The 17,059-nt window shown below is 39.7% G+C and overlaps 1 protein-coding gene across 2 annotated transcripts in view; it reads right to left on the minus strand.

The window, feature by feature from the left end:
- The window catches only part of niban2b (niban apoptosis regulator 2b), a 63,473-nt gene that overhangs the window by 16,064 nt on the left and 30,350 nt on the right, over positions 1-17,059 (minus strand). For both annotated transcript variants that reach the window (XM_032507558.1, XM_032507559.1), the window contains 4 exons: positions 15,042-15,172; positions 11,968-12,096; positions 8,095-8,200; positions 5,645-5,812 (listed from right to left, as the gene is read on the minus strand). In XM_032507558.1, coding sequence (XP_032363449.1) covers positions 5,645-5,812; positions 8,095-8,200; positions 11,968-12,096; positions 15,042-15,172 — 534 coding nt within the window. The remainder of the gene's footprint in view (positions 1-5,644; positions 5,813-8,094; positions 8,201-11,967; positions 12,097-15,041; positions 15,173-17,059) is intronic.

Below are 17,059 nucleotides of genomic sequence, written 5' to 3' on the forward strand. Positions count from 1 at the left end.
GCTAAGGTCAACTAGGCTAACTAGCTAATCTGTAGTTGCAATAACAGAATATTGCAGAGGCAAAAGTTTGTGTCATTTGGCATTAAGGATTTTATTTTTTTTATTTTTTTTAAATTGGCAGGAATATGTGTAAAAGGATACATTTAGGAAATAAATTGAGTTAGGCAAACAAGGATTTCTTTAAATATTTAAATTAAATTAAATTGCTTGCTACATTAAGTAAACAATATTATGGGTGGGTGCCCATGTGTTCTGTTTTAGCTTTTACTGGCAGTAGTCAACACTCTAGTCAAGAGGTGCATGGGAAAGACAGGGCCTCTTAAAACTTAAAAAAAACAAACACGTTTTTACATTCCTCAAGTTGTCTCTTTTCCAAAGAAAATGAAAATCGGGCCAGAACCAGAAAAGCATGTTAACACTGAGTGCTGTGATAAAGAATACATGCTAAATTTGAAATGCTGTTTAGCCTTATTGGACAGTGTTAGAGAACTATGACAAAGCCAGGAAGTGTGTATGTGGGTGGAGGGCAGTGACGGGACCAGAGTTCCTACTAGTATCAGAGACAGGAAGTCCCAAGACCCTATCAAAGAGGGGGGTATTCTTTGACTTAGCTTCAGATGGTATGAGGGGATTTCAAACAAACCCACAATTGGGATTTATAGTCTCTTCTTTTCTCTTAACAACCTAAAGAACTGAAACTGGCATTGAAAGTGCGAGGAACCTAACACAACCTTTACAGGAACCTTTACAATTAGCTTTACTAGTACAGTCCCTGTTTGGTAACGGGCCAAACTTTATTTGACTATAAGCAGGATTTTTTTTCCCCAGGCGCAGCTCGGCTGCAGCTCATCTAGAGATTCAACATGTACCCTTTTCCCATCCAGTCGTCACACATCCAAGTAGCGATGTGGCCCGGGAGGAGAAAGCAGGTAGCCCGGTTCAGTACCCACCTTCAAGGAAGTTAACACTTGGAGAGTGGCCAGACTCTCTGTACAAATGAACTGTATGAGAGTCTGGTAGGACCAGGGTATGAATATGCACCCTTTTGAGAATATGCACCAATAAACTACTTTATCAAATGTATTAATAAAAGGGTTTCAGCAGGGTCCAACATTACTTCCTAATATTGAAGTTTTGCCATGTCAATACCTTTATTCTTTTGACTAAATTGTAAAATGTCAGAAAAAGAAGACAAGAAGAAGAAGAGGAAAGAAGACGAGAAATGCAACAAACCTTTACATTTGACAAGCTGCAGCCAGTGAATGATTGCAATTTTAACTTGATGAATTACTTAAAACGATTAATGAACTAAAATTGTTAGTTAAATTCAGTTAAGAAGTGAAGGTTTCACAACTACATATAACTAAATTAATTTGTGTGTAACTTGTTTGTTAACTTTATGATAGGATAATACAAAAAAAGAGCTCAACATTGTGGTTCCAAAAGTAAAAACAGGTATTAATTTTCTCCATAAGGATTTTGATTGTTAGTCATAATGTCTAAACCATCCAGGGTAGACTGACCACGGGGTACCTGGTTGTGAAATGATGGTGTATGCCCTGTAGAAGCCAGAAGTCTGTATGATATCAACCTTGTTTAAGGTAAAACATGTTTTATTCAAGATGTCATACTACACCACCCACAATCCTAGGCGTGACAGCAACGCCATTTGTTCCAGGCTTAAACTTTTTAAATAAACATTTAATGAAAAGTCAATGGAGATATTCAATGGTGAAAATCACTTCCAGAACCAACGCTGTTTAAAAAGTGGGTGATCAATGTTGAGCTCTATGGGGCCCACAGTCCATTTTGCCACCATTACACCATTAAACACGAACAGAACCCTTTGTGTGAAAAAGAATGACTTGTTGATCGGGGGTAAGATTAGTTCACCCACAGCTTGTTTACCAGAGCTGTTAAGAAGTCAGTGAATGTCTCTGAAGCTATGCGGTACACAGAAAACATGGGAAGTCATTCAGCTGTTCATACGTCAGCTGGCCTGTGTCACAGCTCAGGCATTAGGCTCATGTGTTTGTAGTTCCTCACAGACCCTACCCTTGCAACTTACACAGGTTTCCAAACAACATTCTGTATGATCTGTTTTAATTTGCTTTAACTACACAAATGTACATGTTTTCTGGTTATCAAATTTAAGTTTCATCACTGAAAATTAACAAACAAAACTGAAGAAGTTCAAAGTTTTTGTCACTGCAATACTTCAGGGAATCAGGGAATGATTCCATTCAAGAGACTTGACAGACAGGGAATTTTAAGAAATTAAACACAGGTATAGACCAGACTATGCAGTTTAAACTAAGAACTGCTGTTAAGCCACATTTTAAAAACCACTCATAGCCTCAATTCTCAAATGCCAAGGCAGCTATATACTTTGTTGTATAACACTGAGTGGTATATCAGATGAAGTACAGCTCTGACTCACTGCCATAGCTGTATACCTTTGTGTAAACTACACACTGATTCATGACATGAAAGTGACAAAGTATTGTTTAAAGTGGCCAAACCACTAGGCTTGTTTAAAGACTGACTGTGATGGCACTAACATCAAATGCATCAGATTCAGTGAGCCAAGGGAAAACCAAGCAGAGGCCTGGGGTGCGGTGTGCAGCTGAAAACACAACCAAACCTCTAACAATAAAGCAAGTTTTTCAACTAATTCAATAAATGTGTAATTCTGCTAACCATGCTGAACCATGTATCCTTGTATTAGACCTGTAACAATACACCAAAAGGGTTTGGTTTGTATCACGATTTTTGACCCACGATAAAAAAAAAAAAAATTCCGCCACATGACATTGTTTTGTCATTGATTACATCACAGTTTGTAACAGTTATACAACATAGACCTTATTTATATTGATGGATTTCAATATCAATCGATCCAACACCAAAGATTCTTTTGACATAAGAATAATGGTAACAGTAATGGACAATACCCCTCCCAACCCGTAGGGGGAACGAAGAGGAAAAGTGCTTTGGTGCCTACTGTAAAGGTGCTGGTTAACAAGTAGCTATTGCTAATGTAATTCTTGGTGGATAACATAACATTACAACATTGTTTAACACGCATATTAATTATTAGAATCTAAAACTGACATAACATACATGTTCTTTACAACTGTACGTACATTTCTGGACTGTATGTAGGCACAAGTAGATACGGACCAAACGCCATAGCCTGACATGCACCTCTCAAAAATATGTAACTACACGTGGCGGCGATTGCAAAAACTGTGATTGGTCCGCTTGGCCGTGGCTTGGTAGTGTTGCATTTCCTCCTCCTCTGGTTTTCCTTCTCTCTAAACATGAAATCAAGGAGAGGGTTAACTTTTCCTGCTATACCTTTCCCATCGTGGTCAGAATACAAGGAATGCACTTTGTTTCTTCCTCTACACCTCCAGAGTTGGTACTTGCTCGAAAGCTAATTCCAGTCAGATCAGTCAGATCAAAGAGCTTCAGGATATCTTAAAAAGGGGCGGCCTCATCAAATCTGTTAAACAGATTCAACTTGTTGGCCCAGTCCAGTTACCCTCTTGTTGTCTGGCTATCATTTTGCTTTAGTCATTGATAATCCTTATACTCATTTCACACATCCTTCACATTGTGCTGGTGGAGGTTTTGTATACGACTGCTGGAGTCAGGCATTTCTACGTGTAGACATGTCTCAGCAAAACACACGACATTGGTCTCACTATAATCTCTCCGACTTCTCGCCAGGGCTGATCACTTGTTCATCTTGTTGGCTCACGTTTTCCATCCTGATGAAAGGCAGACATGGCTTGCATCTCTTCTCTGGCTGGTGTATTGCTTCTGATCTACATTCCATGTATTTCCTCCACAACTACCTTGTCAATACACTTGAATTAACAACACTGGGATTAACTAACTAAACCAATTTAATTAAAGCACTGTGTACATTAAAATAGCCGTAAACTTGTTTTTGGGTGTTGTCCATGTTTTTGTCTTAAACTTGGACCCTTTGCGTTTGCACTTCAAAATTAATTGAAACATTTGTGTTAAAGCTACATATAGTGCATGGTTTCTGTCTTACCATGAGGAATTCTAAGTAATGATAACAAAACTGTTGCGATGCGTCCACATGACATAAGCCTTTGGAGGAGAGGTGGAGAAGTTGCATGATCACCAAACAGTTGCTTGTAGCCAAGGAGGACACAGGACTAAAAAAAAACATGGACTCTTGATGGATTTTCTGCGTGCGAAAGTCACTGGACATCACCAGTTTCTTAACATAGCCAAACTGAGAAACAGAGAAAGCGTTTTATTGAGCTAAAAGGTTTAATTAGCTCATCTGGCAATGGCTTGAATTTAACGGACATTCATTAATATCAAAAAGTTACGCACTAAAGCTTTAACTGGAACAAAATCTAGCGTTAGCTGGTAACTTAAGGAAGAGTTAATTACTTTTCTGCACTGCCAAATGAATGGTGACAGAACCGTAGGTCTGCGTTTACCTGCACATAAAACTGGATGACTTGCTTTAGAAGGTTCGAATTATTTCCCCTTAAGCGTTTAGCTTAGTGCAGTGCCATTAAAACCACAAACAACATTGGCTTGGCCATGCCAGCTTCCAACGTCTTTAACAGTCACATCAGGTTGCAAAAAGTCAAGACAGTGGCACCCGTATTGTCAAAACGGGGCTTCAAAACGGCAGTCCACAAACCAATAGGTGATATCACAGAAGATACAGACACTATTTTTACAGTCTATGGATCATACCTCACATAGGAACACTATAAAGCTGCAAAGCTGTACCTGGTAATTTACACTCTTATTTTTTTAACACACACTCCGCAGTTCCAAACATCTATTTGTCTATGTCCGTTCCCACCCTACAATAGGCAAGCGCAGGTCTGGTGAATAAACTTTGGCACCTGTTAGTTAATGAACCTTCTGCTAAAGTAAACAGCAGAGGTGAAGTTAGAACAAAGTGACAGGTTCCTCCTGGGTTTTACCTGTTGCACAATGCTCATCTGAGCACCATGGCAACCATGTAAATATGTCATGGCACAATGCCTTAATGGGTTTACTTTTATTTCCACTTTCAGTACTGTGGATAAAGTAGTGGGATTAAGTTGCATCATATTTCAGAAAAAGCTAACACAAAATTAAGAAATTATGCACTGAATGGGATGAGTCTATGCACTGTTCTGATACTACGTAATTTAGTCCCAAAAAAAATTCTAATTAGTTTGTTTTTTTCCCCCATTATGACTGACTTGTCAAACCAGATAATAAAACAAAGTCCTAACGCATTCATTCTCTATATGTATTTATTCATGTTTTCCAAAGGGTTTAACCTGCGCCAGGCCAAACGGCAAGGAAAGCAATCATTTCACATCCATACAGGGTTAGTAATATACAGCTGTTAAAAAACGATAATATATACTTTTTTTCTTAACAAATTGGTATTAGTTGTTAATACGAGGACAATAAGTTAATGTATTGGAATTAAAACATCCTAAGTACACGTATAATTATCGAAATTAGAGTCTAATGACTCCTTGTCATATAATGATGAGAGAATGGTGTTAGTCATGTTTTCAGTGCATTTATAAGCATGTGAGTATGCAGGATACTTGGTTGAGCATTAGTTGGCAGGACTCACCATCATTAGCATGTCTGACACAGTCCTGGAGGACAGCGAGCCACTTTTGCTGCTCGTTCTCCGTCACCACACAGAAGTAGTAGTGGCGGGCGTAAGGGTGCCAAAGGATCAGAGGGAACTGGGTGGCACACTTCAGGAAAGGGGAACTTCCCACCTTAGCTTTTATACCTGGAAAAAATTACGCAACAAACACTGAGCAATTAGTCTGCATGTCGGGGAAAAACGTGTATGTAGTCTTCAGCAGGTCCAGCATTACTACTTAATGTTCTGCAGTCAAACATTAATTTCTTACACTGCACTGTAGCTTTTATTCTAATATTCTATAATTGTTTTTAACTGCTCTTTAATGTTTAATGTAAAGCAATCTGAATTGCCTTGTTGTTGAAATGTACTACATAAATAAAGCTGCCTTACCTAAATAGTCAAGATCCAACCCTTCGGACAAACCAAACACAATATGTCATGCTTAATTGTATTCTATGTTTTTAAAATGATGCACAACACATCGTCAATTTTCCAGGACATTTCTGATAGTCCGCTACAATTCGAAAAGTGGGTGAGGTTGTGACGGAAGCAGTCGAAGGCATCTGATGTTTGCTGTAGCCAAACATCAGCTAGGCTGCTTGCAAAGTTTTACCAAGTCCAATTTAATACTTTTTGAGACCTTTTTCTAACCATTATGAATTCAATTTAAGACCTTTATCACAACATCAACTAATCGCTAACTTCAGTGTTTTCAAGCCAAATGAGAGATTTAGAGTATAAGACTTAACATGATGAAGTGCCTTCCAACTCTGCATCCTATGGTTGATTGATGATCATCAGAAGCTTTCCTCATCTTGATGAGGATTAAATAGGTAAATACAGTACAGGCCAAAAGTTTGGAAATACCTTCTTATTCAATGAGTTTCCTTTAGTTTCATGACTATTTACATTGTAGATTCTCAATTATTAATTCCCAATTATGTACTTAACAAAAAAGTGTGAAATAACTGAAAACATGTCTTGTATTCTAGTTTCTTCAAAGTAGCCACCCTTTGCTCGCATTACTGCTTTGCACACTCTTGACATTCTCTTGATGAGCTTCAAGAGGTAGTCACCTGAAATGGTTTCCCAACAGTCTTGAAGGAGTTCCCAGAGATGCTCAGCACCGGTTCAGAACCTAAACCATCTTGATTGGGTTCAGGTCCGGTGACTGTGGAGGCGCAGCACTCCATCACTCTCCTTGGTCAAATAGCCCTTACAAAGCCTGGAGGTGTGTTTGGGATCTTTGTTTTTTTGAAAATAAATGATGGTCTAACTAAACGCAAACCGGATGAGATGGCATGTCGCTGCAGGATGCTGTGGTAGCCATGCTGGTTCAGTATGCCTTCAATTTTGAATAAATCCCCAACAGTGTCACCAGCAAAGCCCCCACACCATCACACCTCCTCCTCCATGCTTCACGGTGGGAACGAGGCATGTAGAATCCATCCGGTCAACTTTTCTGCGTCGCACAAAGACACGGCGGTTGGAACCAAAGATCTTTAACTTGGATTCATCAGACCAAAGCCCAGATTTCCAATGGTCTAATGTCCATTCCTTGTGTTTATTGGCCCAAACAAATCTCTTCTGCTTGTTGCCTGTTCTTAGCAGTGGTTTCCTAGCTGCTATTTGACCATGATTGGTGCGGTCTCCTCTTAACAGTTGTTCTAGAGATGTGTCTGCTGCTAGAACTCTGTGTGGTATTCATCTGGTCTCTAGTCTGACCTGCTGTTAATTTGCGATTTCTGAGGCTGGTGACTCAGATTAACTTATCCTCAGCAGCAGAGGTGACTCTTGGGCTTCCTTTCCTGGGGCGGTCCTCATGTGAGCCAGTTTTGTTGTTGCGTTTGATGGTTTATGTGACTGCACTTGGGGACACATTCAAAGTTTTCACAATTTTCCGGACTGACTGACCTTTATTCGTTAAAGTAATGAGGGCTGTCAGCTGTGTATCAACCTGACTTCTGCACAATACAACTGATGGTCCCAACTCCATTAATAAGGCAAGAAATTCAACTAATTAACCCTGACAAGGCACACCTGTGAAGTGAAAAACATTTCAGGTGACTACCTCATAAAGCTCATTGAGAGAACACCAAGAGTTTGCAGCGCTATCAAAGAAGCAAACGGGGGGCTACTTTGAGGAATCTAAAATATAAGACCCATTTGAGAGTTATTTTACACTTTTTTCTTAAGTACATAATTTCATATGTGTTCATTCATAGTTTTGATGTCTTCAGTGAGAATCTACAATGTAAATAGTTATGAAAATAAAGGAAACGCATTGAATGAGAAGGTGTGTCCAAACTTTTTGGTCTGTACTGTACATATAAACAAAAGATATAAAAAGTCTAAAAAGTATCAGAATAAAATAATGCAGCTTCAGCAACTTCCCCCCTCTCCCACCACTAATACCATCTCCTCACCAGGTAGGCTGTTGCTGAATAGATCCATGTACTGCTCCATAGATGTCAGCACCTTGTAGCCGGCACAGTTGATGGTTCCTTTGGGATGAAGGCGTCTGTCATGTGCCTGGTAAGACAGGGAGGAGAGTTAACATGTCAGACTGTGAATCAAAACAGCATAAGCTAAAACACACTTTACAGTAGGGCTGTTGGAACGAAAGAATATATTTCAAATAATAAAAAAAAAATCCAAACTAATTATTGCTATTCGCATTCATGTAATAGTTTACTCGCAATTAATCACACATTTTTATCTAATCTAAGTGTCCCTTGATTTCTTTTTGTCCCATTATTTTTTTCTCATTTTAACGCTCTTATCAATATGGAAAAGTGTATCGGCGTGCTTGGTGAAAATGTTTTTTATTGAAAACACCGTTGGATATAGCTTACTGTAGAGTTCAATTTTACACGTAACATTCTCACTTGGAGCAAATAATCTCTCCCACAATGTTACACTGTCCATCAATAAAAGGGTGAAAAAAAATACTTGGGGGGGATGAGAGGGTAGAGAATTCTCATCAGCTGTGTACTTGGCCATCAAGTGGTATGTCAGACTGGATGTGCTGTGATGATAGCTCAGTTCAAAACGACAAAACACACAGATCACATTTGTCTTGTAAATGGAACAATTTGGCAACTATAAAAAAGTGAACTTTCCATCCAGAATCTTATTGGGATCCATTTCGGCATCTTGAGCTCACCATCCACTCAAAACGTCACTACTCTTTTGCCGGCTCCCAAGCCTGAACAAGTGTGTGCGGCGTGCTTGTTGTTTCCGGTCTAGCTAGATCCGGTGTGATGTTGTAGTTTTTCCTAAAGTTACTAGTTGTTGCAACAGCATGAAGAAAAAAATAAATAAATGGAAGTTTGCTAGGCCAAAAAGAATGTTAATCTTGCGATTAAAAAAATGATGCCGTTAAAATGTCTTTGCGTTAATGCCGGTAATATCGTGTTTAACTGACAGCACTAATACTAATCAAATGCTGAAATTACTATTCAAATGTGTATTTTTTAGTGTTGGTGTTAATGTTGGTCTTGCCCTTATTGCCTTTGACTACCTTCACGGTTAAACAAAATGCTTTTGTCATGTCATGTTTGATGAAAAATAACTTAGCAAGAGTGAGCAACAAAAGGCGTTGTAAGATTTAAGATAATCAAAGCGATGTTGGGTCACGGCACTTCTTGTTGACATTCAAAGTATTTTCAAACAAAACAAGGCTAGCTCGCCTTTCCCTCCTCTTCATCCCATCCCCTCTCCCTCCCTTCCGTGCACTAACACCTCAAATCCTTGTCGGTTATTGGCTGGAACGCTGGAACATTGTTATGTTTTGTGGTGGAGGTGGGCACAGTTTGTTTTTGTTGGCATTTGTGGAGCATGGGCTGTCTACAGAGACCGCGTTTTTTACAGTGTTTTCTGGAGACAGACAACTTGTGAATAGTGAGGAGACATTTGCTGTATGTAATAAAAAAATGTTGCCTAAAAAAAATGGTGACATTGCTTAGAGCACCTTTAAGGCACAAAGCTACAATAGAGACCGAGCAGTCAAGAGCAAGTGACAGGATGTGGGAAGCCTATTTTGTTATCACAGAACGATTACGGTAGCAAGTAGTATTGAAAAGCCAAAATTCCGCGAGGGGAGGTGTGTTGAGGTGGTGGATGGGTCAAACAACACAGGACTTTCACCCCGGAGTTCCTTCCCACGTTATTCTCTTCCTAACCACAACCGTCCCGTTGTTGTTGGCGTGTCCTGTACGTGACGGTTTCTTTCCTTGGTCTATTTTTCCTAACTGCAACCGTCCCGTTGTTGTGTCCGGTGTTTCATTTCCCTGTGGTTGCGTCCCCCAGAGACCGCGGACCATGTCCCGGCGCGAGTTGCTGTCACCGTCTCGCGTGTGGCGTTTCATTTCCCCCAGAGCAGCCCAGTGTCATGGCAGTTTGTGAAATGGTCACGTTCAAAAATTGTGACCTGTACACGTGATAAACGAGAAAATCCCTTTTAAACAAATCAATAAATCAAAATAACGTGACCATTTCACGAACTGGAGTGAGACCGGGTTGTACCATCACCCTATCCCCTGAAATGTCTTTTGTTGTGCTTGATGCAACCCTCTGTTGCTTGGGTTTTTTTGGACCGTTTATCTGTTTTTGGACTGTTTATCTGTAATTCTCAAACAATACCAAGGAAACAAAGTTAAAGTTACAGGTGACTTCAACCTAAATTGGCTTGACAAAACATGCAGGAAAAAAAAAAAATTACCAAAACGTATCAGATGATACAAATGATAAATAAACCCACTAAGATAACAAAAAACCTCTTAAACTCTGGTAGATTTAATCTTTTCTAATAAACCGGAAAGGATAACCAAAACATTCAACCTGATCACTGGTTTATCTGATCATAATCTTACACTGGCGGCTAGGAAAATAATCACATCACGATTTAAAAACCCAAATCCAATGAGAAACATTTCCAACTTTTCCTTCATCCCAAAGAAATATTTGGCACTCATTGAGTTTAAAAAAGCATACAAACTGGAAAAATATTATTGAAATTAAAACCTGTGATCAATCATGCAACGATCTAGTAACTGCATTTAAAGCGATCTTGTTAAAATATAAATGTAAAGTTCTTATATAGCGCTCTAGTCTTAACGACTACTCAAAGAGCTTTTACATAGTACAGGAACCGTACAAGGTGCCACCTGCTCCATAAACACACACACAGGGATCAAACCACCAGCCTTTTGATTGGTAAGCGACCGCTCTACCACTGAGCCACAGACGCTCAAAAACACAGGCCAGGAAATCAAATCAAAAAACATATTTTGCCCTGGTTGACTAGTGGGACCTAAAGAATTTTCTTAAATCAAGACTGACCACTGATCATTCTTATTTTTAAAAGCCATGGCAGCTCGCAAAAGCAAACTTCTTCCTGGATATTATCAGAGATGCCAAAGGGAATAGTATAAGACAAATTGCTTGGAAAGGAAAAACGCAAATGTGAAAATACACAGCTCCAAATCAATGGTGTAATTTAAACTGGTAGCCTTGTTGTTGCAACACATTTCAATGACTATTTTATAAGTTCTGTACAAAAACTGAGTCTGAGTTTCCAAAAACCCACCTCCCTTCCACACATATACTCTCAAAACCGTCTAACAGCAAAACAAAAAATGTTTAAGGATTTAATACTGCATTTTTAAAACTGCAAAGAGAATTTACTGTATTACCTCTCCTTTAACTATTTTAATTTAAAAAAGTCAATAAATGAAACCCCCTTCCCCAGTAGCAATTTGGTTTCAGTGAAAAAAAACATTCTACTGAAACAGCCTGATGCTCCTTCCAAGTAATCAAAACAAACCTAGATCAAGGAGTGGTGGGAGAAATTTTTCTTCATTAACGGAAGGCTTTTGACACTGTCAATCATGAAATACTGTTAAACAAAATGGCCAGCTACGCCCTCTCCATAAACACTAAAAACTGGATTAAATTAATCTATCAAACTACAGAAACAAATGAAATCCCCTTACTGTTGAAGCATCAAGTACGTACCTATACGCAATGAGTATTCTACATTTTTTATAATGTATTTCATGTTGGTCTCAGGCATGTAAAACAGCCCTAAGGCTACTTGAATTATTATATAAAAGTGCCCTCAAGATTTACTGTATGACAAAGGCCTCGGTCATTACCATCACTGTCATAGTCTCACTAATTGAATAAATCTTGAAAATGTTATACTTCACTCAAATGTTTAAACGTTATTACAATAAGAATTATTATAATTCTTAATTTTGAAAATAAATCTTTCCAGAGGAGCTTCTGCCCTTTACCGCTTTGCTGTCGTAATAGTTGATGTTGTAGGAGTCTGGAACGAAGAGGAAGCGGTTCCTCCATTTCTTGTTCTCCTCCAGATACTGAAAGAGCGAGCCAGAGAAGATGGATTTGTTCTCCAGAGGATTCTGCAAAAAGAAGACACATTTCAAAACAAACCTTATACACTACAAAGGCAAAAACATAAATCTTCATGGCAGTACACTGCACAGGAAGGATTAATGTTAAAGTTTTTTTTACTGCTAGAGAAGCAGGTAAAAAGGTAGTTTTATAAAAATAAACATCTGAAATGAAGCCATTAGAGGCTGTTTCTTAATCCCCAGACATCCAACTCACATTTATTTCCTTCAAAAAAGGAGACTGTTATTTTTCAACCTGTACAGCTATGTGCTCAAGTCTATGTGCCTTAGTGACTAATGGAGACAACTTATTTTTATAAAAAAAAAAGAAAAAGAAAAAAAGAATTGGTCCAGTATTGAGCAAGAGCCCAGAAGCTAGCAGCTGTGAAACAGGCTGCAATGTAATTCTATGAGGCAATTACGCACCGTCAATGTACGTCCACCAAAAGTGGTTGTTTTTAACCACTGACTGGCTATAAATATATACGGTTACCACTGAACCTGTACCACTGAAGGTGTTGAACTGGGACTCCGTTGCCTGTTTGTCACGTCATGGTAAAGCTTGATTTATTTTTCTGCGTTGAATCTACACCATACGTACATAGTTTTGTGTAAATACGCTGTACCCTATGCCATAGCCTGACGTGCACCTCTCCAGAAATATAACCACACATTGGGGGGATGCGGACCACAATAACTGATTGGTCTGCCTGTCTAGCCTTGGTAGCGTGGCATTTTCCCCTACTCATTATTTCTGGGTTCTCATCCGTGAATAACATGAAATCAAGGAGAGGGTTAATGGTCCAATATGTAATATATTTACTGTACTACATCCAAAAATGACCCCAATGCTTCACCAGATATTAAGGAAACATGCTAAGTTGAAATACTACCTTTACTGACATTACTAATGCCAGTATTTTCTCCTTATAAAATTTCCATTCCGTGACGGAATTTCTGTTTGTGTTTTAGCCTGTGTGTTGTTATCAACTGCCCAGTTTGACAGCCAGGCCGGGTTGCCTAATATAGCTGTAAAAACGTAAACCCAGAGCGCTACAGCTGTAACGTTAGCACAGCCATGAAAGCAGCAGACAAACAAACGGGAATACGGAGATAGACTCTACCCGACCTAAAAAAAACGGCATGTTTCTAATAGTTGCGTGACCAGAGACGTTACAAAACCCGGGTAAATATAGGAGATGTATTTAAAAGACAGCTTAGAGCCCAAAAGGACACAGGTAAGCATTAGCGTAAGGTTAATTTATCACGGCTACAAGGGACATGCATTTGGTGTCATTTCAACATTTGTGTACTCAAGTGGAATTATTTAGATTGAGTACCCGAGTTGGTTCCTTGCAAAAACCACAGAGAAGTGAAGTGACCACAACTGGTCCTGGCTAACGCCGCCGTGCTAATCCTGCTAACTGCTAACTTTACCAGAGGACCAGGCAAGAGGGCCACGGCTGTTTACAACATGTGGCCTGATCAGCGGCTACAGCCGCCAACAATGAGTTATTTTAAGCCAATATAGGGGGCTGTAAATTGGAAAGAGAGGACAGTGAGTTTGCGGTGTAGTTAGCAATTGTTTACGTAATTCTAAGCCAATAAGTGTGTTCAGTCGGGTGGCTTTTATGACTTTCAATATAGCCAGCATCTAAAGTTATCTACCCCGCTGTGCTGTGAAGTAATGTCTGGCAATTCGAGACAAGCGTCTATCAACATTGTTGGATGCTGTGGTATCAGCCTGGCAACCTCTGTGAACTATCCTGTATTTTTAATTTGTACAGCAGTAACTAATTTAAAGACTAGCTAGTATTACACATTGCACCGTTAACTTTTCCTGCCTCAGCTTTAAAAGCTGGATCGTATTTTCCCATGTTTTTATGTCTAAGTGACTGATGGGAACAATAATCTTTAAAATTGGTTAGCACAGCAACAACATTTTTTTTCCCTTTTGAGTCTGACCATCTCAGGGCCACCTTTCCCTTTTTTTTGGGCTTTCCATCATTGGGCTTTCCATCATCTTTCCATCAGACACACACACTGCCTCTTAACGCTACCGATAGACTTCCAAACGTGACAAAAAAATAAATAAATAAAGAGGTGTTCGATGGCTTTACGTCACAGGCCGACCAGGGTTATGCCATTTAGGGAGGGGCTGCTCACTGATCCCCCCCCATATTTCTGAAAATCCTTGGCATGGTTGTGACCGTGCTTTCTGATTAGCCTGTTTGTTTTTAAATAAGAAGGTGCTGCGGCACACCGTACAGGTTGAGCAGAGACTGCACAGTTCGACCAGGGGGCATTGGCCGGGCAGCGGCTGCACATCAGGCCGCATGGTGTTGCTAAGAACTTGCAATGTATAACTATTATCAGACCAGCCCTCACGGCCTATAACCACTAGTCCTGACTCTCCCGGTTGCCACTCCGCCTCTGATTCTAAGTTTCTGACAACATTGTTATTGTTCAGGGACCCAAGCACCTCCGTGAAAGATTATCCAAAGAGATAGTTACTCTGGATGGCATCACCCTGGCCTCCAGCACCACTGTGAGGAATCTTGGAGTTATCTTTGATCAGGAAATGTCGTTTAATTCTCACATAAAGCATATTTCAAGGACCACCTTTTTTCACCTAAATAATATTTCAAAAGCACGAATATCCTGTCTAAAAATGATGCAGAAAAACTAGGCCATGCATTTGTTACTTCTAGGCTGGATTACTACAATTCTTTATTATTTGGGGGCGTCTGTGGCTCAGTGGTAGAGCGGTTGCCTGGCAAAAGAGTTGGTGGTTCAATCCCTGGCCCTGCAGTCCCATGTCAAAGTGTCCTTGGGCAAGACACTGAACCCCGAGTTGCCCCCAATTTTGACAAGTTGTCTACATGTTCTACTACTGAGTTGATGTAGTGAAATCTGTGCTCAATTTTGCACAGTGGTGGAGGAGGATGTTTTACCTTGCGGTGTAGTAGCTGGGGTTGTGGGCCACCTCCTCCTTCTATGTCAAAGCGAACTTTGTTAAAGAGAGCCACTGCATACTGCTTCTCATACAGATGCCCAAATTCCACCATCACCTCCCTGGTCCGAGCTGAAACACACACACACAAACACATATACACACACAAACACAAACAATTAGGACCATCTGGGCATTTTTCAAGAAGTTTTCTACATTTGGGTCTAAAAGTAGACTAAACAAAACTTGGTACACATAACGCATGACAAAACATTCATCAAATGTCATTGGAGCCATACCCTAAACCCAACAGGAAGTCCGCCATTTTGAATGCAAAGTTTGAAATAAGTGTGATTATGTCCATTTCCACATGTCGTACTCCTAGACTTTCTAGCCTGGTCCTACCAGACTCTGGTACATTTCATTCATACAGAGAGTCTGGCCGCTCTCCATTGACAAGTGTTAACTTCCTTGAAGGCGGGTACTCTTGTTAAAGAGTCCAATAATTTAATAGTTTAAAACTATTGGATCTGCCCAGAGCCACTGGGTAACAATAATGATGATTTACAATACAGTTAAATGTTCAGCGTAGGCCAAACACCTTATAGGGGGACATCACTAGCATCATTCAGTCCCTCCAAGTTTTCCGATGTTGCGATCGCGACCCGCTATTTTGACCAATCACCGCAACTTTTCCACAAATTTGACCAATAACCGGAGTTTCCTGCGACTTCAACCAATCCCAGTAGTCCCACTACCCTTACATTTTAACATCAATGTACACTGTAACGATTTGTCACTCTGAAGCTGGCAGGGCTGCTCAGTTCCCGCCCGCGACCAACCGACCGACCGACCGACCGACACCCACAAGATGTACAGCTACACTCGTTATTTTAAGTGCAATGATTAGTTAAAGTTAAAGCTCAATAAATACTTTATTAAACCGTATGTGTGTCCCAGGCCAGGATAGAAAATGAACCAACAATGTAAATATCAACAAGCTACTGACAGAATTGACTAAGTATTATTTTTTTGTCTTAAAGCCTGTCCTGAGCCCTTTTGGTAAGGTTACGAGGAAAACTCCAGAAAGCCCAGAGTAATTTTATTTCCCTCAAAACAAGTTTCCTTTTTATTTTTTAAAAAGAACTATACAAAAAAGTGATAAAAATAAAAAAAATGCATCTTTTTTGCAACTTTCTCTGTCTCCTGCAACTTCATTGCAACAAACATTAAACAAAACATTGCAACTTTTATTGCAATTTTTTTTACAATAGCTCCCTCATCCGGCATTGTGGGCCACAACAATCTCAAAAAAAGGACCTCAAATCCAGGAGGGACTGATCATTGTACTTTTTGTGCTAGATATTGTACTTTTTGTGCTAGATACTTTTTTGTGATTTTAGAGCCAGTTTGGGAATGTTTGTAGGTGAAAGTCAAACGCAAACTTGACTAAGTCTAAAGAATGGCATTTCCCCTCTCCCTTTTTCTACTTTATCAGTGACTCTATTGCGGTTTGCTAAAGCTTTGGGTGGCCTTCACATATCTAACCTCTTACACAGCATAAGTATGAAAGAAAGGGCCTTTTTATGTCCATAGATAAAATAGTGAGCCATCAATTGATTTTCCCTGATCTAGATAAGAGTCCTTTAAATGTGGCCCAATATGCTCAAATCATGTTCATAGTTGCATTTTATGTTTCTACTAGAACAAGTTTACATGCTTTAATGTTCATAAATTCTGATACTGCAACTGTATGTAGCGCATGTAGCCCCCTAAAAGCCCAGTCTGCTCTGATTGGTCAGCGTTTCAGGGATATGAGCTCACTCTCGCCGTCTCTGTACGGTCCATTGGAGCCTGGGATGACTGTAATGTACTATCTAAGCACTAGGGCTGCCTGATATACCAAAAATGTACCTTAAATGCGCAATATACAAATTGAACACAACTGAGATATTTTTATGCTACTTGTGCAATGCATTTACGTGCTGCATGTCAAAATATTGGCCAATCACATGGAGC

This window comes from Etheostoma spectabile, unplaced genomic scaffold, assembly GCF_008692095.1.
Source record: "Etheostoma spectabile isolate EspeVRDwgs_2016 unplaced genomic scaffold, UIUC_Espe_1.0 scaffold00003242, whole genome shotgun sequence".
Taxonomy (NCBI): domain Eukaryota; kingdom Metazoa; phylum Chordata; class Actinopteri; order Perciformes; family Percidae; genus Etheostoma; species Etheostoma spectabile.